At 34.5% G+C, this 24,742-nt stretch overlaps 4 protein-coding genes across 8 annotated transcripts in view; 2 read left to right on the top strand and 2 right to left on the bottom strand.

The window, feature by feature from the left end:
- The window catches only part of LOC119071127 (protein 4.1 homolog), a 28,348-nt gene extending 13,231 nt beyond the window's left edge, over positions 1-15,117 (bottom strand). For 3 of the 5 annotated variants that reach the window (XM_037175792.1, XM_037175795.1, XM_037175796.1), the window contains exons 1-7: positions 14,892-15,117; positions 2,096-2,243; positions 1,786-2,028; positions 1,328-1,683; positions 896-1,254; positions 697-830; positions 262-357 (exon numbers count right to left, since the gene is read on the bottom strand). In XM_037175792.1, the coding sequence (XP_037031687.1) occupies positions 262-357; positions 697-830; positions 896-1,254; positions 1,328-1,683; positions 1,786-2,028; positions 2,096-2,236 (1,329 nt within the window). In that variant the 5' untranslated portion in view covers positions 2,237-2,243; positions 14,892-15,117. Of the gene's footprint in view, positions 1-261; positions 358-696; positions 831-895; positions 1,255-1,327; positions 1,684-1,785; positions 2,029-2,095; positions 2,244-14,567; positions 14,706-14,891 lie in introns of those variants that run through there. The other 2 variants (XM_037175793.1, XM_037175794.1) reach the window with 2 other exon arrangements.
- Positions 15,118-16,175: 1,058 nt separating this feature from the next.
- Positions 16,176-17,996, top strand: LOC119071339 (peptidyl-prolyl cis-trans isomerase Fkbp12). The gene is made up of 3 exons (XM_037176224.1): positions 16,176-16,322; positions 17,319-17,479; positions 17,558-17,996. The coding sequence occupies exons 1-3, from the start codon at positions 16,286-16,288 to the stop codon at positions 17,684-17,686; spliced, it is 327 nt and encodes a 108-aa protein (XP_037032119.1). The 5' UTR covers positions 16,176-16,285; the 3' UTR covers positions 17,687-17,996.
- Positions 17,997-20,300: 2,304 nt separating this feature from the next.
- LOC119071285 (phosducin-like protein) lies at positions 20,301-21,528 on the top strand. The gene is made up of 2 exons (XM_037176155.1): positions 20,301-20,415; positions 20,492-21,528. Exon 2 carries the CDS (start codon positions 20,509-20,511, stop codon positions 21,355-21,357), a length of 849 nt encoding a protein of 282 aa, XP_037032050.1. The 5' UTR covers positions 20,301-20,415; positions 20,492-20,508; the 3' UTR covers positions 21,358-21,528.
- Positions 21,529-21,714: 186 nt separating this feature from the next.
- Positions 21,715-23,805, bottom strand: LOC119071256 (CD63 antigen). Its single transcript, XM_037176101.1, has 6 exons — positions 23,062-23,805; positions 22,739-22,963; positions 22,526-22,675; positions 22,227-22,472; positions 22,089-22,162; positions 21,715-22,027 (listed from the first exon to the last, which is right to left on the bottom strand). Exons 1-6 carry the CDS (start codon positions 23,122-23,124, stop codon positions 21,745-21,747), a joined length of 1,041 nt encoding a protein of 346 aa, XP_037031996.1. The 5' UTR covers positions 23,125-23,805; the 3' UTR covers positions 21,715-21,744.
- Positions 23,806-24,742: the final 937 nt, after the last annotated feature.

Raw genomic sequence — 24,742 nt, 5'->3', positions numbered from 1 at the left:
CATTTTCAGGATAGTTTGAAGTTTTCAACGGTAGAAAATTAACCTTTCAGAAACGGCTGATCATCTGTTATCTTCAACAATTATGCCAATAAACGATACGTTCCGGTCAAAGTGGTCTTACGAACGTATATAACAACGAATGAAGTTTAATCAAACACTAAGCGATACACTTTGAACAAATGAAGTAACAGATTTAATTCGCTTGGCCGTTTCTAAAAGGTTAAACAAAATAAAAATGTTAAATTGAAATATTGTGTTAACCTGCTCATTCAAATTAGTTCCAGCTGTTTCATATTCACCCTCAATAGAACTCTGAGATGACTGTGAAGCTGTACCAGTACTTGATTCTCGCTTCAGCTGGATGCGTGAATGATTCGTTTAAGTCATTTTGTTAGTACACACGGATGAGTTGTAAAAATTATGTTAGTTGGTGATGGTTTCACGTTTAATTTTGTTATCTCAAATAATTTACTAATTTAGCCGAGGTAAATGTTAATAACACAACAATTATCAACATTATAGTAGATACAAGAAGGGGGAGTCAATTTTCGTTTGTTTCAATCAAATTAACGGTGCAATTCTAGACATAATTGCAATTTATCAAGCTCCACGTATTAAAATGTAAAAAATTGTGAAAAAAAAATCTAATTTCTCTAATACCAATTGAACGTGTAACGCGTTGTTGTTTCCACTTACCTTCTCTTTTTTGTCCTTCTTGAGTGGACTGCGCGACTGTCTTGGAGAATCTAAGTCAGGAATATGATCGGGTGGATTCGACAGAGTGTGTCGTTTGTTGGCGTTTTTCTCTTTCTCTTTTTCCAACGCTAATGCTACAAATTCACAACATTAAATTCAATCGCTCTGAAGTTTAGTTGCGAAATGCTAAATCCCTTACCATCCATGCTACGACTGGTCAACCGTTTACCGGTCAAACTTCTCTCGAATAGCGGTGCTGGTCGATCGACCGGTGTTTTATTCGTTTGATACATGGTCCTTCCGGAGTAGCGGAATTTGGAGCCCAATTTCGGGAACAAACCGGATTTTTCCGTATTTTCGGGAGTCATCAGTCTGAAGAACGTGTGATGTTCAACGCAGGCTTTCCACAATTTTTTAGCACTTCGATGATCAGCCAATTTGAATCCAATTGTCGACTCGTACTGCTCGAATTCTCCCGGTCTGATTTTGATGTAGAAATTGTGACGTTTGTAGGAAATCTTCAAGATTTTCGGCCAGGCAAAGCGATTTATTCGCAGTCTACAAAAGTAAAGAGAAGTGAGGAATTAACTACACTGATTCAGGAAAGAGTGTTGTTGAACTAGTGACGTACTTCTCCCGATAAACAACTAATCCCGACGCACAAACACCCAGCAATATGTCAACTCCTTCTGAATCTTTTGCTGGATGCAAATCGATTCCATACATTGCTAACTTCTTAGCATTTTCTAAATAATGGAGTTCGGCCTCTGCTGGTGTTTGGCCTTTGTGTGTTTTATGCAAATCCAACACTTTCTCTTCCAATTCGGGTGACTGATTCGGAGCGAATTTGAATTCTTTCAAGTAACCTCGATCTCGGTGCTCGTTCGGATCATAGTCACCAAGCTCGGATTGTACCAAATACGAACCGAGTAATGCATGTGTTACGAAGGTGGACGGTAATCGACCATCTAATATGTCGTTGCGAACCTATGGAATGGATGTGATGAGATATGATAATGCAACACAAACGGTGAAATTCAAACATTATCAGCTCAACATCGTTTGCTTAGTATGGTAATCAATATTTACCTGTAGACACAGATGATATCGTGTGATGTCTTCCTGCAGTTGAGCTGGTTCGGGTGGATAAAATTTGACTGCAAATGTTAACACCCAAGGATCAGTTTTGAAAAATTTTGTAACTGGCTTGTCTAAATCCAACCAAACTCGTGGATCTACTGCTGTATTGTATAACAATCCAAAATAATCTTTTTCTAAAATGTTCAAGCCAGCACAAATGGAATTCATTAGATCCTTTCCTTTTGCTTTTCTCTAGAAGAAACAATTAAACTTTCCATCAACGATCCACATTTAACATAAAAAACTTTGTTGATCTTACGTCGATTGAAACATCTAAGACCGAACCGTCTAATAATGTGATTTTAGCCAATGCTGCTCGTCCGGAAACTACAGGTTTCTTTTTCGGCAGGCTTTTAGCTTCAGATCCGGGCGGATCTGATTTAATAGATTCGGCGGGCATCTTTCACCTGAAAGGAAGGAATATTTCGTTATTGAAATTTCTAAATTATGAGTTTCGAAAAAAATTCATTTATCACGTTCCGATATCATCAGTTTTCCCTTTATTATTCAACAAATCGTTGCTATACTCTGTCATAAAGGCAAAGATAAATAATTCATCTTTTGCCACTTAACATAAAACCCTTTGTTAGAAATTGCCATTTGAATCCATAAATTGAAATAAAGAAGACATATCAAAGCGCATCTTTAAATCTGCCTTTCTTCATATTCTTTAAGAGAATTATTGTGGTACTATATAGAAGCAATGTGTGCACATAACGCTCATGTTAGTATTACTTTTAGTATAAATATTTCATTCATTGGCAGGGAACATTGAGAAGAAGAAACAGAATAATTGATTTCAATCAACCGTACAGATGAACATAAGAAGTTACTTATCGTCCATTTCGAAATTGTAACAAATCTTTTCTAGCTGCCTCTGTTTGGAAATGAGATGGCTATTTGTAAAAGTTAATCAAATTAAGACCCTAATTTGATTAAAATCAACCATTTTTAACGAGACAATTGTCTTATTTCTGTATAATCAAAATAAATTATGTTTCAAATATACACGAGTGTCATTGATACGAATGTTGAGCCATGCTATTGAAAATGTAAAATAATTACATTTATCACATCTGAAACGTGTGCACGGCTTGCAGAAGAAAAGAAGCACAGAAACAAATTCGCTTCGTCATTAAAATACGAAAACGGTTCTGTGTTGAATGTTAGTTTGTGATAGACCTTGTTTGGGAGTGATGTGGTTTTTGGGATTTACAAACCCACAATTACTGTTTTATCGCTCAACAGCAGATTGAGTTTGGTTGCACATTTCTGTTTTCGAATTTGTGGAACTGACAAGTAGTGAAGGTATACGAATCCATTTGTTACTGAAAACAATCACAATGGTCAAACTCTTGGCATTGTTCCACATGAAATTGGAGGAAATGTAGCGTGTTATAACAACGAAAATTCGCATTAATATAACCATATAGCTTCCAGTACAACTAATATTTGAAGCCGGAATTTGTGAGTAATTTCCGTTGTTGCATTCTACTTGCGTGGATCAGCATCACAGATGAATTTAATATTTCAAAGTGGTAAATAATTTCACTACTTGAATCTTGCAGTGGAAACAATCGATACACAGATTAAACAGTGTCTTTGCTGCACTGAAATACGTGCTATGTGCGGACAAAGATGACGTCAACGTAGCAAAGATACTATGAAGCTACGCATGACTATGTAGTCTATGTACTGTTTTATATACAAAAAATGTACATTTGTGCACCAGCTGCTGAATTCGGCTAGAGCAATAAAATGCACATCATGAAAATGAAGCGAATGTAGAACAATTGATTCGATTCGCTGGTAGTAAAATGTATTTTTTCGTTACGACTACTTCTTACTTAAAGGTCACTATTTACAAATAAAACTTTCAAGACATCATGGAGCTTCTGAATTAATAAAAAAAAAACGAAAAACAAAGTTGTCGAATCAGCCATCCTAACTTTCCGATGTAAAGGTAATTAGCCTAATTTTTATGCTTTCTGTAATGATAATCAATTATGTTTCATAGAGTCCATTACAATTGATATTGATACATTCAATAGAAAAAAAAACGACGAACAACGTGTAATCAACACGCCCGCATTTGTAGTAGTTTTTGACGAATCGGTAAACAAAAAATAATCAATTCAATTGGTATATAATATGAATCATGTTCCAACATTATTATTGTTTTCTTTTCCATGTTATCAATGTCTTGATTACCTACTTGTTTTACACTGCAAAAAATATTATTTATTTTTTTTTTTTTTGCTTGTTAGGTCGAATGACTGGTTGCACAATGAATGAAATAAAAACAAAAGTAGAAAGACAATTGATAAATTGAATGACATCCAATTATATTTTGTGCTGTTAAAAAAGTTTTAACGAACATTCACAATGCGGAAACAATAATATAACTGAGCGATATGTACATATCGATTGCTGGGTAACGTAATATCTGGGAAATTTTTCTAATAAAATTTTATTTTAAAAGTTTCCAACCCCAGTTGTTTGCTACTTTGTTCCAACTTCCTCCATGTACCGCTTTGATATCAAACGTATATCATATGGAGCGAGGTCATAAAGTTTCATTAAATTGAATTTTATTTCGTCGCAAAACTTGTATACTGTTTGCAAATTCTATTACTCGGTAACAAATTGTATTTAAAACTACCATCAGCTTGATATCATAAATATGATGCACGATGTAGAACTCAATTCATTATTTTTAGCCCCGTACGAAGTACGAAGGGGCTTATAGGATTACGATGCCGTGTGTAATTGATGGAATTCGAAGCAGACGGTAAGGGCAAAGTGTTTGCCTATGTTCATAGATGACGAATTCGCAATAAAAATTTGGGCCGTCTGTCCGTCTGTCACGTCGATATCTTAAATAAATCAAATCCGATTAAAAAAAAAAAATTTCCCTGAAAGATAGTCAAAATAGTGAGGCTAAGTTCGAAGATGAGCGATTTTAGGTCGACCCCTCCCGAGCTGGGGCCCCATAAGTGATTTAACGTTTTCCGAAGATATCTCTGGCCATTTAAAGGCTACACTTGTAAGTGATACGTCAAATGAAAGGTTTTACAATACCGATCGACGAAAAAAAAGTTTATGGAAATTGGATGACCGACTCGTGAGTTAGACCCCTTGGTGTGAACTAGGTACAGGGCGGCAACCCGTTTTTGCTTGAACGTTGGCCAAATTTGAACGGATTTAGATAGAATTTGCTTCATTAGATAGGTATTGACCGTACCAATCAGGGAAAAAAAAAGTTCATGAAATTCGGTTCACCGGAGCGTGAGCTAGGTCTCTTGGAGTGAGCTTATATGAGGCTACTCGGCCGTAGAGTGAAGGTGGTGTTTTTTGTTAATATCTCGAGTAAAATTTGACCAAATTTCATGAATTTGTAGCAGCCGTACTACTTTACACCTCCTAACAAAATGGCCGTCGGCCGCCATTTTGGATTTTTGTAAAAACAATATAAATCGGTGAAAATAATTCTTACAAAGTTATTGATCAGTGGGAAGTGATTGGTTATGTGTGTGTGGTGTTTCAAGGATCCCAAATGTGGATATCTATATATAAATATATATAGTATATTGAGCTATATAACGGTATAGATAGTTAATTTGAGCTATATACTAGCATATTTATCAGTAAATTGTTTATTTATAGGTAAATATAGGTTAATATAGGACTGAGGAAATTGTAGGTCAATTTGAAATTTGTGTTACGTTTGAAAGGAACATCGTACGGGGCTTCGTAATTGCGCTATGCGCAATTTTTAAGACGTACAAATTTCATAAGAATTTTACTTTACCGACGTTTACGGGAAGAGTAGGGCTACGGACGAACTAGGGTCACGTGCGCAATAGATGTACAGGTTCGTACGGGGCTCAGTCGCAGCAAACGCTCCGACTGTTCTGACGGCTCATTTAAATGAATTTTATCCTACTTTTAATTAAATAAAAATGAATGAAGATGCTACCGTGTTATCGATACTCAAACATTGATTAATTGATACACTCCGGCGATCCTAGAGCACAACGGTTACGTAAACTTGTGACTGGAGTGTATATAATAATACAAAAGTTTCGGAATAGCTTCAGTAATTAAAACAATAATTAAGTTTTTGTCGAGAATTGTTTTATTACTTTAGTTAGTTTATTGCGGTGTGCTCTTTTACTCTCGCTAATCACAAGCTCGGCCAATGTGTGTTAAGTTCTTTAAAATATAAAAATGAATCATTTGTGCCAAAAAGCAGTCAACGTCCAGTTCTGAATTATATATTTTATGACTCATTATCTATTTCATTATTGTTTTTATTCGGAATAAAAAGTTATAGTTTGCCGAACATGAAATTATAGAGAACTTTTCTGTGACGTCATTTGTGTATGTTAATGGACAGAACATTTAATTTTATGGCGATACCATTAAGCCATAAAGTATAGTGTGTATGCTCCCTTTGGGCGATAGAAATAAACAGTTTTTATAGTCAAAAACAAATAGTTTAAATGAAATAAATTAACACACAAACCGAGTAACATATTCCATTAAAATCCACCCATTTTACAACGCAAAAATTAAATTGATTTTGATTTTCATATATATGACATTCCTGACAATATTGCAGATTCTCTATTATTCGAACCGTAAATTGTTTTGAATAGATTTTTATCAGAAAATTTAATTTCAATTCATTCGAATAGATTGTACAATGTATATGAACAGTCGCTTCGTTCGAATGAAGTGACCTCAACCAAACCTTCCATTTCCAGCAATAAGCAAACTGTAAATTTAATTTGGAGTGCATTATAATGTGATTAGGATGGACACGGATGAATGAATCGATGGAATTTTTCTTCATCTCTTCGCTTCTCGTTGCACTACACACGATCTGATAAAAAATGGTGAAATATTGTCGGTGTAGATGTGTTTCGAACTCACTTCTATTATACGAGTTTACAATCTCGGTTTAAACTTTTAAGTGTTGCTGTTGCATTAACACCTGCAACAGGATGATAGGTACAAACAGTTGAAACACTATCGAATGTATAGGAATAATTGCTGATAATTGCTAACGATAAAAACGAAGTTAATTTATTTTTGTGCCCAAGCTACTTGCTATACAAAGGTCAATTACTTCTTTCGTTATTAAGTATGTCACAAAGCAATAAGGAATACCAAACACGCAATTTTATAGGCATGGCTTTATTCTCCACAACATCATCTTACGATAGTGGTATACAGGCCGGAAAGAGCCAACATAACGATAATTGACGTCCCATCTTCATATCTTTATTTATTTACAATAGCATTGCCATCACTTAAGTGTTGTGGACAAATTGACACTTAACACTTCTCACATGTGAGGCTGGATTGCAGGTTGAAAATAATAATAATAATAAAACGGTTCTCTGATGCATTCGAGTGTATCTCTTGAGCGTAAATGTTCTGTTAATGTTGAAAGTTTATATTTCATGTTTTTACTACAAACTACATAACTTTGGTATTGAATCAGGCACATTCGGTATAATATGTATATGGTAAAGGTATACACAAACAGTAAAGATACTTATTCGGTCACATAAATTCAATTCAAGCTGTATTCAGTTTGTTTATTTATTTTAATTCTAATGAGATACGTAAACGGATTATGTGTTGAGCGCGTCCAATATTTATAGAACGAAGTCAAGCCGTGTGTATAATAAACGTTGTGTTCAATCAACATGAAAGGAACGTAAGGTTGACCAGATGAAAAAACAAAATGTTAAAACAAATATCGCCGATAACAATGTTTGTAATTGTTGTTAGTTGTCCGACAATAGTAGTACAGTGCTGCTATCGTTTTAGCGATATGTTTACTACTATAACTTCTACGATAAACAACTTTCCTAATTGTAATTCTAAACGACTTTGAGCCATTTTTAAAATTTAAGATTGAGGCTACGCAGGACGTTTAAATCATGGCAAAAATATATTTTAGAGCAAAATGTTCAAGTATCTTCCTCTTCAGAAAATCCAAATTAATTTATTGCAAATCAAAACCGACCAAAAGTCATAAAAAATGAAATAAAAATAGCACAACACTGTGTTCTGCAACGCATGACCTAATTTTTGTAACAGAACGGATAAATATTTCGAGCAGTCTCGATAAGAACATATTGTTTGATGCACATATTGCCGTTTTAATGGCATACAGTTAAGAAATGTCGTCATCTAACACTTATACATCGAACAGTTCATTTCCTCTGTTCCCTATAAATTCCATTACTTTTTGTCTCACTGTGGCATAGTCATTGTCAAATTGTATGTCCAAAAATAAATACCACGTCATATTATAAACCAGAGATTTATATTTAGTATCAAAAAGAAGCACGCCAGCATGACTTCAATTTTATGTGTATCATATCCACGGAAAAATGTTCAATATTTAGTAAACATCAAGTGGTTTCCACATATCGCACAAAAACGAGAAAAATCTTTGAAATGATCTACCAACAGGAATATGGTGTCTAAATCTTTTTTAAAAACCAGTTCAGAGTGTAGAATATCCCTGAAAGCAAACATAATCAAGCGAAAATAAATTACTTGATAGTATCATAACATTCCATTCCATTTGGTGCTCATGGTGTTCTATCGGTTTTATCATTTGTTTTGCTAAGCCAAGTTCTTGAAATAAAATAAATATATTTTTTTTTGTTATGATAAACACATATGTTGGTTATACATATGCTCTTACATCAATCCACAGGAAAAGAAGTGATTTTCTTTTGGGGATAAAATGTGGGTAACGAAGTCTCCAATGATTTGAGTTCATTAATTGTGGGTCAATTTATGCCAAAGTCAGTTGGAATGGGAAATTTATATTCATTTTGAACGAACGGTGGATTTTCAGCTGTTTGATATGCTGATGAAAGAATCGTACAATGTGGAATGACATAATTTATGCCGGTTGTATGTATGTATACAACACAATATATTCACATACAATTCCGTTCGGTGTATGGTTTAATATTCCACGTTGTGTTTTGTGAGAATTATGAGGTTGAGTTTACGCACGAATTTTCATGGAAATAGGCGAATCTTGTGTGTTCTATTTTTAGTAGAGCAAATTATTGATTTAATAAAAAAAACAGTTTTTCCTTTTGATTGCATGCATATTACATTGGCAGTCTAGCTTGGAAGTAACTAAAATTTCGTTTCTACTCGGATTGGATTTTGTTTTATTATTATTTTTCGGTTCATCGATCAAAGCGTAAATATTTATAGTTTTTTAGCATAATTTCAACATCCCAGTAGAAGACATTTACGACATGTGTGACTAAGTTATGCGAATTTTGATTATTTTCGTTTGGAGACGTTTGTAAAACACTGATAAAAATACGCGTATGATTTCCTGTTCACATTTATAATTTGAAGAAAAAAAAAGTTTTGAATAATCGATTCATAAAACCACACTCATTACTCACTCGTCACTCCTCACGAAACGGTTGTGTACAATATTCGCACGATTTTCAATAAAAACCATTCTTTTCTTCGCTTTACGCACATAAACATATAGCATGCACATGTTCTGCTTTACATGATTTACATGCTTTTCATGCCACGGCCACGGCATAGAATATCCCTCACCCACCATCTAGTCTACCATTTCCTTCGCCATTATTTTTATTGTGGTACCGTATAGCCTATAATTTCGTCGACGCCTTATGGACTAGACCTATTCGCATATTAAACTGATGTCACCACCGTTTTAGTTGGTGTGCAAATTATTTAATTAAGTCTTATCGCAACCGTTAATGATCTCATATTATTATTATATGCCAGCACACCCCCCACATCTCTAATTCATTTATTTCAATTCGTTAACGCATTTGTCAGGCAACATGACAATGTCATCATAAAAAGCAAAATTCTGAACTCTGATGCGAGTTAATTTAAAGATTTTAGCACGCTATCACAATGAACAGTATGAAATGAGGTTATCACAAATGTAATGCAGACAGTGGGATGTAGAATACCAAAAGTAAAACGGGAGATGTAACATACCTAATGGGAGCTGTGATTTTTTTGAATATTCGTTCAACGGTTATCACTTAAGCAGAAGATCATGTGTGCTGGAGAACTGTTTCCGAAATGGCAAACTCAACGTAATTATTAAATCTATTACTTCATTTGATTAAAATCTTGTGTTCGATACAAAATCGGCTATTCTGTCTGACACACATGACTTATGTGCACCATCAATTCGAATCGATGCTCTGAAACTTTTTATAGACGTTAAATCTAAATAAAAAAGCATTTGAAAACTAACAGTCGATTCAATTCAAAACTATACTGATGAATCTGTGACAAACTAGATGTATACTAGCTCAAGCAATAATTGCTCAGCGTATATCATACTTAAAAATATCGATCTGATGACATAGAAGTGATGATATAAACGATTCTCTCGTAAGTATAAAGTGCGAAGGACATCGTGCGAATGTGTGTACAAGCAATTTCGTATACCAACATTGTTCATTCCAACAGAAAACTGAAATATTTTTATTTCTCAAACGAGTACCAACTTTTTATCGGAAAAGAAATGGTAGATCGATACTCGCTGTATGTTTTATCAAGAAGTAGGTCAACATTTCTGTACAGCATCCAGTTCTCCTTACTCATCTCTTCTCATACCGATGATTTCTGATAAAATTGGAAATTTATCTAATTCGTATGCGGTCAATTATCTCCGGAGATGATGGATTTTATTGATGTTTACGATGTTATAATGCAAACATAAATGCATGATGGTAGATTTATGATATTCGATGGGAGTTATCTGTTATAGGTGAACAATTTTTAACTATATGTGATCGTATCGTTGTAGTGAACATGAGTCAAGCATGTGATAAATAAATATTGACTGGAAGAAGACGACAAAAAGTCATCTTACACAGAACTTTATGTTCTCTTAACGGGTCGTATACGATGTATAAATAAACTGACATAAGACAATTATTTATTCACAAATTACTAAATTGTTCAATGTCTATGGTTGTGTAATTAGTAAAAAGAAAAATGTAATTGGTGACCGCTAATGACGGCCAAGCACGAGCTATACAGAAAAATAAATGATAGGAAAAAGAACGGCCGTATTCACATGTATTCGGTGAATGTATATCACTTTTAAGAAACACTTGTTGAAAAAGCATGCTATTAATATCTAGAAAGTACACAAAATTTACAACAAAAAAAAAGTTATGAATTTGACGATGGAACGAGTTTGAAGATTTTTTTTATGTTTTAAAATAAAACGGTCGAGCTATTTATGTTCCTTTCTGATTCGAGAATAGTAAATAACAATAGAGATTTCATACTCTTATCTTTCTACTGTACAGCGGAGCTTTCCACTCTTTGCAATCAGAGTTTGCTTAACCAATTTGCTTCATTAGCATTTTTTACTCATTTTTATATTCAAATTTCCAGTCATCGAGACCTAAAGTCATTTATTCAATCCACACATATATTCAACGTTGGTTTTTTGAATGATATAAAAAAAGACAGTAGAACGGTTTCAAAGCAAAATATAATTTTTTTTTTATATATTTGTTATTCACCATCATTGCCTTGATTAGCCGCAGTCTAACGATTAGGTCATCTTTTCATTTATATATATACAAAAATACACTCAACTGAGCAACAAGTAGAAATATTTTGTTGGAATCGGTTATGTTATATTTGCGGTCGAAACATCAGCACATTATATCGTGTAGATCGTTTCACTTTGGTATCTTTTTGTTCATTCGTTGGACCTCATCTATATGCAGCATTACATATAAAATGTTATGCCATTTTCGAATATATGCGAAATTTAAACGAATATTTTCAAGCTTTTGCGACGATTATCCATTTCTTTTTGCGACATAGAACATTTGTTTAAATTGGAGATGAAGAAGACGTTCTATTAAAATGGAAAGTCGACGAGTTTAAATTTGTTGAACAAAGTTAAATCAACGGAAGTTAAAATTACATTCTAAAGTTTCTTATTTTCTCCGTTACGGTGTCATCTACTATTTAAATTTAGCAAGAGTTGGATGTAAAATCGGGCAGTCATCTGTTATTGACAACAGCGACAAAAATGAGTGGACAGTCATGGTTAGTGTTCTATTATATAGCGAAATGATTGCTAAACTCAATGAAGTAAAAGATGTTTTATGTCATGTTCAATGTTGCAACAAAAGAAGTGAGACCTAATGGTAATGATTATACCAAGATAAGACTTGGCGGTTGCAAAACATATTGTAAACGTAAAATCGAAAAGATGCTGGAAGCATGCTGCTCATGCATATGAGGAACGCAAATTTTATTTCGTAGTGTTCAGTTGTTAGGTTGACAATTTTTATCGTTCAATAAAGCAAAGGTTTAAATTGAAAGACAAATAAAAGTTACAAAAGAAATTCGAGATCAAACCCGATTTTAAAATCTCGTTTTGCATATAATTCTCTCGGTGAAAAAAAAAAAGACAAACAAAACGAGTTTATCCATTTATCTGGAAAACATCTATGGTTAATAGAATGGCTTTAGGTTCGTGTAAACAGTTAAGATCTATTTATGTTGATAATGTTGATATTTTATGTTCAACCTGTAAATATGACAAAATTTTGCGAGTTTTAACAGTACGAAGCGTTAATCACAGGAAGGCTTTTTACTTAATCATAACATTAAAACGTTAACGCAAGGTTTGATAACAAAAAATAATTTTGCAAAAGCATAATTCGTGAACGTATTTCCAAAAACAAAAATTCGACCACAATGATCCTATCGTCAAATCCGCGATTAATTGATAAAACTGTGGCTAAAAAAAAAGGTGAGATAAAACATAGTCGTCGTAGTAGTACTATGTGCCGCTGTTCACATTATATACAACACACTCACATATTCAACGATAGCTGGTGATGGAATTGCAATAATCCCGATATCATTCCATTTAAATGCCAATCCCAGCGCAATTCAGTTTTTAAATGGAATTTTTGCAATGAAAAGATTTTTCTTTAGAAATATTTTTTTTTTCGTTCATTTATGACTGTTGTGTGTCGAACCTAGAATAACATACTACACACTGTATTTGAATAATGAATAACACGAAATGTATAAAGCAATATGTGCTCTGTCGAACACAAAAGTCAATTTCGTTAAGTGCTGGATGAATGTAACAAATAACTAATTAACCCACATAGCTACTCATTCCTTTCATATTTAAATTAGAAAGAGAGAACATCAAAAATTTTGAACCTATTATACCTGAAAACATTATTGTGCCTTTCACGACCCACTACATCAAACAGTAAGACATTAAAATTTGTTCAGTTCATTTTTCATTATTATTTTTGCAGACAGATTTTCGCTTCTCAGAAAGCCATTCTACAATTTTTGTACGACCGTTAATTGAAACATTTCATTTGCTTATTATGACAGGGTATATGCTGTGTACGAGGCTGTGTAGTTAAATGAATTAAGATCCTGTAACGTCAATAACCTTATTAATTGTTTGATTTTATCTGCATGTACGATCTTTATTGACTGCGTACACAATTTTGTGAGTGAGTGGGCTTCGGGAATCGATCTATTGATCATGACGGTACCGGATAATCTATATGAAAAAATGATTTTATTGATCATTGAAAGATGCATAATCCACGCTTAAGAAAACAATGTGTTGTAAACACGACGGTGATCCATGTCACACCCATTAAGAGATTGTTTGGATCTATTCGATTGTTCGTTCACAGTTTTAATGGTTTACAGAAAATGTTAAGATTGTCGCTTGTTTGAAAGATTACAGTGATTGTTTTAGTCTAAAAAGTATTCCATTCTGATGACTGAACAAGAACTTTAACAACTTCGTTCAATTGTGTTACCGTGAGAAGTTTGGGAAGGTAGGGTTAAGAATTGGCTGACTATTTTCAATGAATGAATGACTAAGTTCTAAAAGTTAGTTGTAAAACAGATCGTGGATCCGAAATGATCACGGGCTACAAAGTTACATACTTGGGACTATTATGAAACAATAAAATTTCCTCAACTAATAGTAACCGCAAGAAATGAAACCGTACAGAAAGACTTGATAAAATTTTGAGCGCGACAATTCCATATGTGAAACATACTATGCTTTGTTTTGTGCGTATAGAAGAAAAAAACGAATGAATGAACTTTTGAAGAATTCCATTTTTAAATTAATTTCATTTACGAACACACAACCATACAATACAAGCAACGAGACAAGTAATTTATCTACATTTGGGTTACACACAGAGTAGAGTAATAACAAGTCAATAAGTGTCATGGAGATCAAAACTATTTTGTCAATAAAATTGGAGAAAAAAAAAAGTTTTGTAAAACTTATCGCGCTATCGTCATTTATGTAATTCGATTCGACAACATTATATACATGATGGTCCGTATATGGGACGATTTTTTTACAGCCGCCCAACAGGTACAATACGTGACTTCTCATGTGTTATAAATTCACTTTTTTTTCACCTATAATTCAGAATTTAATCCAGTTAACTAGAAATTATATACGTGTAATCCATGCAAAGACACAAACGGACAAATTGAATATTTTTTTTGGATTCTATTCGGTTCCAAAACTTGATGATATCAAAAAAAAATTTTGTGTATTTTTTTCAACTTAATCTAATTATAAAACGTTTTGAGAAGAAAAATAGACGAAAGATTTTTAATGTATCCACCTTGATTTCTTTAACAACAACAGTGTACAACACCGTACAAATATACAAAATAAAAATTCTTATTTCGATTCGATAGCCGCGGAACGCGAGTTAACTGTATTGAACGCGAAACTACAACTGACTAAAAACTGTTCGAAATTCTCGCGATGGGCTGGGCACTATCGGACAGTTTATACATGTGTATCTATACGTGACATATAAAATGCGATACGTAGACCAAGCAATTTGACTTTTAATAATTTTTTTTTCACTTCACATAAATAATAACATGTATGTATATAATGCAGTTGTATACGGAGCGAACAACACCTTTTGTATATATACCTTTTGATTGATGAAAATCAGCAACAGTAATTATCTTCTGTCTTCAATGCAAATGCAACACTGTTGATAAAACTTTATTTGATTCACTATATGGAACACTTTCAACACAGTTTGAACACTTTTTAAGCACTTTTTCAACGCTGCTGCACTAAATAATTTAACTTTTGTACGGAACGATACACGGCTATTTCTATTTCTCAGACGCCATATTTACCATTACGTCATCGTCTTATGTATTTTGGATATATCCGTACATATAATGCATGTGTATGGGTGTACCACTTTTTTGTTTTGTGTGTAATAATTCGTGTTGTGGCCGCGTTGTGATGGTTTATTATGGTCTGCGATGTTTCCCTGTCTGTATACCACTACTATAGTGAACGTTGAATTAAAATGTCTTTTCAAATGGTTAAAGATTTTTGATTTTAAATCATTTTTTGCATGTTCTTTTCTGTTATTAAATTCAAACATACATTCTTAATGACCCATAACGTAACAACAAAGTGGTAATGCACAGCAGAGTCAAATAAACCAGGCAGGAGCGGTTCATTTTTGAAAAGTCAAATAAGTGGCCTGATGCACTGTATGAAAATGAACTCAAATGAACACTGACATAAATTGAATTAATTTTATTCGCAAAATATAAGGGTACTAGATAATTCAGGTGCCTACTGACGTATAACGCATATAGCCTCACAGACAGATTTTAATTTGTTCAAAAATTAAAATTTTGAAGCACCGTTTACAACAAAATAAAGCGCATAAAAAACTCGGTTTTTTAACTGTTGCATGGTAGCCTAGTCAAATCTAGACCTACTGCCTGGAACTTTTTACTCTGCCATGGGTACACATGATTAGCAATGAAAGTACAATAAACCAGGTATGATCTGTTCATTCAAACCGGAAGACATAGGGACTTCATATAAAAAAAAGTTACCTCTCATGAGGTACATCTTATAATTTGGGAAATGGACAGTATATATGGCTGTATTTCAATGTAGAAATTACATGTCCACAAACACACTATCATTTACAGACATTCATAACGATTTCTACATTGAAATACTGTCCACTTCCCAAATTATGAGATCATACAAAGTTTGACATTCGGCCATACCTTGTGTTGACGTTCATTGATGATTAGGAGTTACATTTTCATAATATTCATTAGGTTCAAGACTTCATTTTCAATTACTGTCTGACAGGTCTGACAACACTGCCAGCACTGCCACCGCTGCCACATAAAAAAAACATCGCCCATCGAAGTCAATCGGGTTCATCGCATTCATAGCGGCCATTTTTTGCTAGTGGAAATTTTCACGCTATCCGGCGTTACCGCAAAATTTTGCATTTAAATTCATAGTTCGATAAAGTTTTACAAACTACTAAGCAAAATGGGCGTTGAAGTTATTCCAATTTCTCCTGGAGATGGTGAGTACCGTTTAATTCAGAAAAAGATCCAATGAAATTGAGTCTCACGTCAATTTCGAGGTGAAGGTTATTGCATGTTTAGATTGCACGAACATTTTTCGCTCTTGTATAGATGTTGAACAAATCCTTCTTTGCTGATAAGCAATCATTTTCGCATTTCTTGTATGTTTGATACGGAACTAGCCATTACGTCTGTGATAAAAAAGTAATTTAAAATAGATTTTGTGATTTTCTTAAACAGAAACCCTTAGTAGTTTCCATTGTATCACACCCGGGCGTAATTATTTTACGAGTCTACTTTATTATTAAATCGATTTTATTCAGTATGTAGGGGTGAGTGATATGTCGTTATCTTCTTATCACTTTGAAGTCGGTATTCGTATTCCGCATGGATTATGCTTTTAGAGTGCAATTACCGTGAAAAATACGGCGGTAGTGGAAGGAAAGGTGTGTCCATTAAGAAAAATCGTCTGGTCTGGTATTAGAATTGATTGAATGGAGATTAAATACGATTCGTCAAAATATTTTTTTAACTGAAAAAATTATCGTGTCAAATCAGGTATCTAGCTAGTCACTAAATTGCTGAAATGAAATTCGGTTTTCGACGAGAAACGTCTTTTGTTCAAAGAATTTGTTGCTTATTGTCTTAGACTTATTATTACTATGAACTCAGAAACGACCGCAATCTCCATACTACAGCCGCTGTAGAATTCTTAGTGTTCTCTTACCAAGGAAATTGATTTAGAAATTCCAAGAAAAATTTGTCGAAAAGAACAAACAATTTTTTTTTTATTTAACTGAGAAGTCGCTAATATGTCAGCCCCACCAACTCGATTCATTTCTATCTATGACGCAATTGAGTCGAACAATTTGTTTTCTTATTTTTCGAAAAGATAATTAATTAGCAAAATTTAATGAACAACAGAAGTCGTACACAGAACTCTTCATTCATCATAACAAATGTAGGTGTTATAATCAATCGAACAAAATTTTCAGGCAGCACATACCCGAAAAAGAATCAAACCGTCGTTGTCCACTACACCGGAACATTGCAAGACGGGTCAGTATTCGACTCTTCCCGAAACCGCGGAAAACCATTCAAATTCTGCATCGGAAAGGGCGAAGTAATCAGAGGCTGGGATGAAGGTGTTGCCAAGGTACGTTCATAAATGTTTTTCTACATGAAATCGTCTTCAACGACCTAATCAAATAATATTTTCTCTTCGATGTTTCAGATGTCTGTTGGAGAACGCGCTAAATTGGTCTGTTCTCCAGACTACGCTTACGGTAGCAGAGGTCATCCCGGTGTCATTCCACCGAATGCCGTCTTGACTTTCGACGTTGAGCTCCTCAAATTGGAATAGATTAATAGACTGCCTTTTTTATCCAAAAAAATGAACAGAAAAGTAATTTTTTCCAACAATTTAACACGTAACATTCTTGCAACCAAATTTTTGAATAAAAATAGCTCGCAAATGAGAATCTACAATTAATGATGGTAAAAATATTTAATTATAAACACTACAACTAAAGTAATATCCTTGCATTCTTTTCGTATAACAAATACATTTTTGTGAATAATTCATTAATTTCTTTCGACCATTGTTATTTGTGATTCTGTGGGTGGAAATGGACGAAACTTTAATTAATAAATTATTCGATTCATCTCTAAAATTAATTGCATTTTTTTCCCGCCAAAGTCTGAAACTTTTTCAAAGACTCGTCGACTATTAGTTCTCAAATATTGTTGGAAAAACCTCGAGTTTCACTCTTGAGCTGGATTTCACTCCAAAAATTATATTGCCCAGGATTCATCTTTTACCGGAAATCATTAGATTTGGCGACTGCCATAAATTTTAATGAAATTGAAAGTTAGTATTTATTGAATTAAAGGATCAATATTGGATGGACATAGACATCAACATACGTAAATAAACATCCCAATAATTTTTCAAAATGTGCCAAGCTTGCACTTTATTTATGATCAACAGTAGTTTCTGCTTTAAACCACTTAAGCAACCTTCATTCTGTATTTCATGTAATATAGAGGGATTTTGTTGAAAGTGGACCAGGCTCCGTCGGATCTATTTAATAGCGACGCTTTGTTTACATGCCCAGATAGCCCTTGGCCCAAATAGTCGAACACCGCAGTCGTTCATTTTTAATATTCTTTTATTGGTTGGGGAGCTTCCCCCAAAGGTCGAAAATGATTTACTGCCGCTACAAGCTATGGACATACATATGTATGGGCTCATTGGATAGGTATTGTCCAGGAGATACGGGGCAAGCACAGATATCTTACATGTTCTGTACCGTTGTAAATACCGTTGAAAATAACAAAAATAATGTGTCAAAGGCTTTAAATGTGTAAATGTTGATGAACTTCAAAAGGTGATATCTCGTACCTGGCAAATTTTAGTCTTTAGTTGTTGACAAAATGTTGTATTGCTTTGACTTGACCAAAATTGTTGAAAAAATTTCTTTTATTTATTCAACGAAAGTCTTCAGATCAGTGGATATACATACACACACGGAATTTTGAAAACCGACACATTTTCTGTTTCTGTGTTTTACTTGAGTTTTTGATTTTTTCATATAAAAATGCATGCAAAATTCACAAAAAACCAGTAAACCACGAAGCAGAAAAACATCAAAAACAGCATAATTCGTGTAGTTTTCTAAAATTAATATTTTGACAAAGTGTTGTATTGCTTTGACTTGACCAAAATTGTTGAAAAAATTTCTTTTATTAAACGAAGGGCGAACGAAACGTGTTACCGTGTACGATTCGTGATGGTTCGTTCGCCCTTCGTTGAATAAAAGAAATTTTTTCAACAATTTTGGTCAAGTCAAAGCAATACAACACTTTGTCAATGTTGAATTACTGACCAAGCAATACAACAATTTTATTAATTAATATTTTGCTTTCGAGTGAAGGAACACTATTCACTTTGTACCCAAAAAAATTTCCTGAACCTGTCACTTCTACGCAAATGGGATATCATTGTAAAGCTAGGTTAAGGCTCTATCAGGGCACCCACTGATCTAAACATAAACATTCGCCATCAGGTACGAGATATCACGTTTTGAAGTTCATCAAAATTTACAGCCTTTGCAACACAATGTTTTTGTTTTTTTGGAACAGTGGTAAGATATCTGTGCTTGCCTCGTATTTCCTGGACAATACCTATCCAATGAGCTCACACACATGTTTGTCCATAGCCTGTAGCGGCACAAAATCACGGACAAAAAACAACCTTTTTCGACTTTTGGTGGAAGTTCCTCAGCCAATAAAAGAATATTAAAATTAAACGAAAATTAAAATTAAACAAAGCGTCACTAGAAATAGCTCCGACGGAGCCTGCTCCACTTTCAAAAAAATCCCTCATAATAGTCTCGTTCAACAGATTACCTTTGACACATAATATTGATTACGCACATTTCAAGGAATGTTTCACCACCTGAATAGATAGACATTAGACAGATGAAGCAACAGATTCGATAATAACATGTTACGTTTGTCTAATGCAAAGTCTTAGAAATTTCAAATGAGTTTTGACTATGTATTTCTTGTGGCGGTGCAACTACACCTGGAGCAGTATATACTCTTATGGTTTTCTCATCGGTGCAGCCATAATCTCATTACGCGAACTTTGTAAATCTCTTTTAAACTGTTATATTTCCAATTACTTTCCATTCGGCCGCTTCAGACAGAGCAAGTTTATCGGTACGGAACTAAATCATTAAATCTGTTACGACAATTGCGTAAGATATCTTCTGGTATTTTTATGCAACCTCTATAACTCCAATATTTTTATCATAAATTTCGATGTATGAGGGAACGGTAGACAGAGGTCATCACTAATTCACTCGAATAGCAAATGACTCGCAATTTCTATACGAATTTTTGAATTTCCCCGCCAATACATATTCGCCAATTTTCTTTATAAATTTTCAGTACTCCACTGAAGTCCCTACTAGTACGTTGTATTTGACAGCCACAAAATAGAATTTTGTTTTATTTATTTAAACCATTTCAAACCAAACAAAGAGGCTAATTAGTGCAATTTTGTCGTAAATATCTAACTTAAACGTGAGTCAATAATGAGCGGAAAGCTTAATTAACGTCGAGCAAAGTTAGTAATTCCAAAATCGTTCGTTTGTTTTAGGTAAATTGATTTAGAAAATGACTACTTTGGAGGATAAAATTCTGGGTGAAAAGTTGGAGAACTATTGCAGTTCCAGTGAAGACGAAGCCGAATACGAAGATGCGGACGATGAACCGAGTAGCAGTAAACCAGCGAGTGAGCCTTCAGCTTCGACCTATGCAGAAAATTGGTCGGGGACTTCAGCCAACACAGGACCGAAAGGTGTAATAAAAGATTGGCAACGATTTAAGCAGCTTGAAAGTGAGAAGAATGAAGAAAAAGAGCGTGAACGGTTGATGTTGATGAAAAAACTGGCAATAACGACCAAGACCAAGGCCGAAGACGAAAAGCAGAAAGAAGACGATGAATTCGACGCTGAATTTGACGAATTATTGAATTCGGACGCAATGTTGGCATTCCAACGGGAACGCATGATGGAAATGTTGAAAGTTAATGGTCAACTGAAGACTTTCGGACAAGTCATTTCGTTGCGCAACGGTGATGAGTTCCTGAATGCGATTGATATGGAAAACAAAAACACAACCGTCATCGTGCACATTTACGAGAATAATTTGGCAGCCTGCGAAATGATGGACAAATGTTTGCATACGCTTGCCAAAGAGTACGTTTACGTTAAGTTCTGTAGAATTGCCAGTTCCGTTGCCGGAATGAGCAAGCATTTTAAGATCAGTGGCATTCCAGCGCTACTGGTGTACAAAGCGAAAAATTTAATCGGAAATTTCGTCCGCGTATCTGACGAACTTGGTGGCGATGTATTTTTTCCGTCTGATGTGGAAAGTTTTCTGATTGAAAATGCTATGCTTCCGGACAAGACTCATGTGCCTGCTCTTGTCAACAATGTGAATGATGACAGCGATGATGAGTAATTCATCGCGTTCGTATTGGAACTGAGAATGTGTTCGCGGCTACAAGCTGCTGTAACATGATTATAGTTGCGCTATTGCATTGCATTTATATTACACGTAGCACTCTACTGAATCATTATTTTATATTTCGTACCATTTACATCTATTTAATAAAAAAGAGATCGTTCCGAGCCTTGTTGCTTTTTAAATCATCCAATCACTCAATCGGAAGCATAACCAAAACATTGGACAATTAGTCGAAAACTTAACTTACCATCATAGAGGCTCTCCTAGCGCCGGAAATTGATTGGATTCTGTTCGCTTTTCGATTTTTTTATTGAACACAAACTCACACAAATATTGGAAAGTTTAATTTTACAGGCAACTGCCCGACCATCCTCAATTTCGTCAAACCAAATAACTTTTCGATATGTGGTACTGATACTTTGACACCGGTTTGAATGACGAATTACTTTTACTCGAATAGAAATCGGGCGGCTGAATGTAATGATCTCGTATCTCCATATTGGATGGAACGGAATTCGAGTTTGAATTCTGTTCGGTTTCCATGTAAATATTTTCGGGTAATTTGGAATGATTCGGTGGATGTTGTGGTTTGATGGCATTTTTACCATTCGAAATTTTCGTACAACTTAAGATTACGCTCAACAAAACGACAAACTCCACGATCCTAAAATTTTGAAACGTTTTTCCACTCGGTCTTAGATCTTAATTTATTCACTTTTACTTACGCCACAATCAACGCTGCGCACAAGAATGAGAAATATTGCTGGCGATACCACAGGTCAATTTTATCAAGACATCCCTGAAACTCAACTCTTTAAGTCATCGATTACAGAACAGACCAACAAAATTTAGTTTCTTCGTACCTCTGTGTGACGACTTTTGTCATACTCATGTCGCTCCAATGACTGACAAATGGTTAAATTAATCGGTATCGGATCTAGATACGAACCACTCTCATGGCGATTTAATAAATGACAGCATGTCAACGGAACAACCCAATCTCTCTGTCCATACTCTTGTAAACGCCACAGTGATGTGTCGTAATTTATGTTATTATTCATGGCGCAACAGTTGAAAACCGTTTGGGCCAGGTCCATGGCAGCAGTTAACTTAAACCATTACAATTAGCAGGTTTGAAGAAAATCAATCATTCTATTCCTACCTGTTCTTTACCAGGAACTCCGTATGTACCCTGTAAAGCTTTGACCATAACAGTCTCATCTAAGTTCAAACCCAAACATTGTGGCCACATAGTTATAGTCAAACATATTCCGAACTCAGCGATTAGTAAAATGAGAACGATTAAAAAGTACTGCAATGATAAAGTGAAACTTGACCAGAAACTGATGTGGCAATTTCCGAAAAAAGTTCTTACAATGCTCAAGAGACAGTATGTGTTCAAGCACGCTGCCCACCATCCTATCAACGATGCAATTAAAGCCGTCACCCCTCCAATAGTCAGTCCCATTGCTATGTAGTAGAAGAGTGGTTCGGGTAAGTCCAAATTGTCATTACCGATTAACAATAGGCGAGAAAGAAGAACTCGCTGTTTATCCATTAGAAGATAAAATCCTGAGAGTAACAATGTAACACCACATGCCTGGGAAACAACAATTAGCAAAACTATTCATATGGGACACGATATGCCACATAATTAACACCACGAACAGGATCACAAGTTTGGAGATTTACCCTTACCGAAAATAGTAGGTTTGTAAGTCCAAGCAAGCATTTGTGGTTGAAAATGCTATTGAACCGCATCGTTTACAATGTTTTCTTTTTCACTTCTCTCACATAATTTTACAATTTAGAAAAAAGAAACTTTTTGCAGCACTAATCTACGTGGAATGTTTTAACAGTCTTTAACTCTTCATTCAGCTCTGTTCACAACTGAACCTGAACCCTCGGTAAGAATTATTCTAAAACAATTTGCGGAGAATAACAATTTCACTTTACAACACTCAGTCCAGCACATAATGGTGAAATGCGTAACAAAGCATTATCGAATCCATCATGTCCAGCGAGTACTGAACGGTGCATGATTATTTTATTTGGAATAGGAAGGAAATGTGCTCACTAGAGCTTGTCCATTTCATAAAAATGTTAAAAAATGTAAATGTATTTAACGCCGAAATTGCCGTCTCTACCATTTGCAATACCATATGCTTCTCGTTTTGTTGGACACCTACTTTTTTATATAATATAGTTAGGGTATACCATGGCAAGCCTTCCGTATTTTGGTGCGTAAACAATATAAGTGAATTTCTATTGACTGTTCAATTGCATTTTTTAGCGTAACAGAAACATACTTTTGAATAGTACACCGCACCGTGTACACCCACGGTAACATTATGTCGAAGTAGAGCATGAATTTTAGAACATTTGCATTGAACAACTAAGAATGTCATCAACAAATTCCTACACAATCTCTTCATCGTTTAGTGAAATTACGAAGTGTGTACGACAAATTCATTGTTCAAGTCTATCTAAGAAAAACTCGCATGTTGTCATTGTGTGATAATGACTTACCCTGAACGAATCAGTAGCGGTGATCATTGTTTGAAACGTCCTTAACCTCCTTACACTATAAAGATATCACCAATTTTAAATCTGTTGATTTCCAGCAACAACGTTAAAAAGCCTCAAAAGGGCAGAGAGAAAACATGTCGAATGAAAAAATGCATCCAAAATATGTTCTCGCTTTTTTTTCGAGACTTTTTAACGTTGTATGGCAGAGATTGAGCCGGACCTATTTATTATGAAAGAAACTTCCTGAAAATTTCAAAAAATTTGCTGAAAATAGGCCCGGAAATTGAGATATAAATAATAACGTTCATTGCTGCATGTATCGCTGGACATAGTTTATCAAGGCAGAGTAAAATAAACCAGACAAGAGCGCTTGATTTGACTAGGGACCTGAATAGGGACTAGTAGCCGTAGTGTTCATTTTCATTCAGTGTATTAGTATAGGTCCCTGGTTTATTTTACTCGCCGTCCGTTTATCAATGAATAATTTCTGTTGTCTCTGTCGATAACGGATGTCTTTGTCTGATTTAAAATCATATCAACAGAGTATTTACTAAAGGATGTTGCTATATACTGTAAATTAATCATCATTTCAGAATGATGTCATGAATCCGGCTTACTTAATAAAAAAAAGTTGACTCACCAGTTTCATCCCTTAAAATATCCATGTAGTAGTAACTACGTTTCAATTCGCGCGAATACTACGTTCTAAGTTCATGAATACAATAGCTTCAACCCCTTTTCATTCTTTTCTGAGATGAGATGGTTGTGCAATAAGCAGATTTTGTCATTCATTTAATGCGGTGTATACAAACATAGTTCCGAAAACATTTTCCACAATCATAACAAACCA

This window comes from Bradysia coprophila, assembly GCF_014529535.1.
Source record: "Bradysia coprophila strain Holo2 chromosome IV unlocalized genomic scaffold, BU_Bcop_v1 contig_144, whole genome shotgun sequence".
NCBI lineage: Eukaryota > Metazoa > Arthropoda > Insecta > Diptera > Sciaridae > Bradysia > Bradysia coprophila.
Note: the sequence above shows the minus strand (reverse complement) of the source record. Positions and strands in the feature narration are given on the sequence as shown.

Coding starts and splice junctions, on each gene's coding strand:
- LOC119071339 (XM_037176224.1), top strand. CDS start 16,286: ATGGGCGTTGAAGTTATTCCAATTTCTCCTGGAGATG. Junction 16,323..17,318: donor TCCAATTTCTCCTGGAGATG/GTGAGTACCGTT, acceptor CAAAATTTTCAG/GCAGCACATACCCGAAAAAG. Junction 17,480..17,557: donor GGGATGAAGGTGTTGCCAAG/GTACGTTCATAA, acceptor TCGATGTTTCAG/ATGTCTGTTGGAGAACGCGC.
- LOC119071285 (XM_037176155.1), top strand. CDS start 20,509: ATGACTACTTTGGAGGATAAAATTCTGGGTGAAAAGTTGGAGAACTAT.
- LOC119071256 (XM_037176101.1), bottom strand. CDS start 23,124: ATGCGGTTCAATAGCATTTTCAACCACAAATGCTTGCTTGGACTTACA. Junction 22,964..23,061: donor TTACAAACCTACTATTTTCG/GTAAGGGTAAAT, acceptor GTTGTTTCCCAG/GCATGTGGTGTTACATTGTT. Junction 22,473..22,525: donor GAGTTCCTGGTAAAGAACAG/GTAGGAATAGAA, acceptor TAATGGTTTAAG/TTAACTGCTGCCATGGACCT.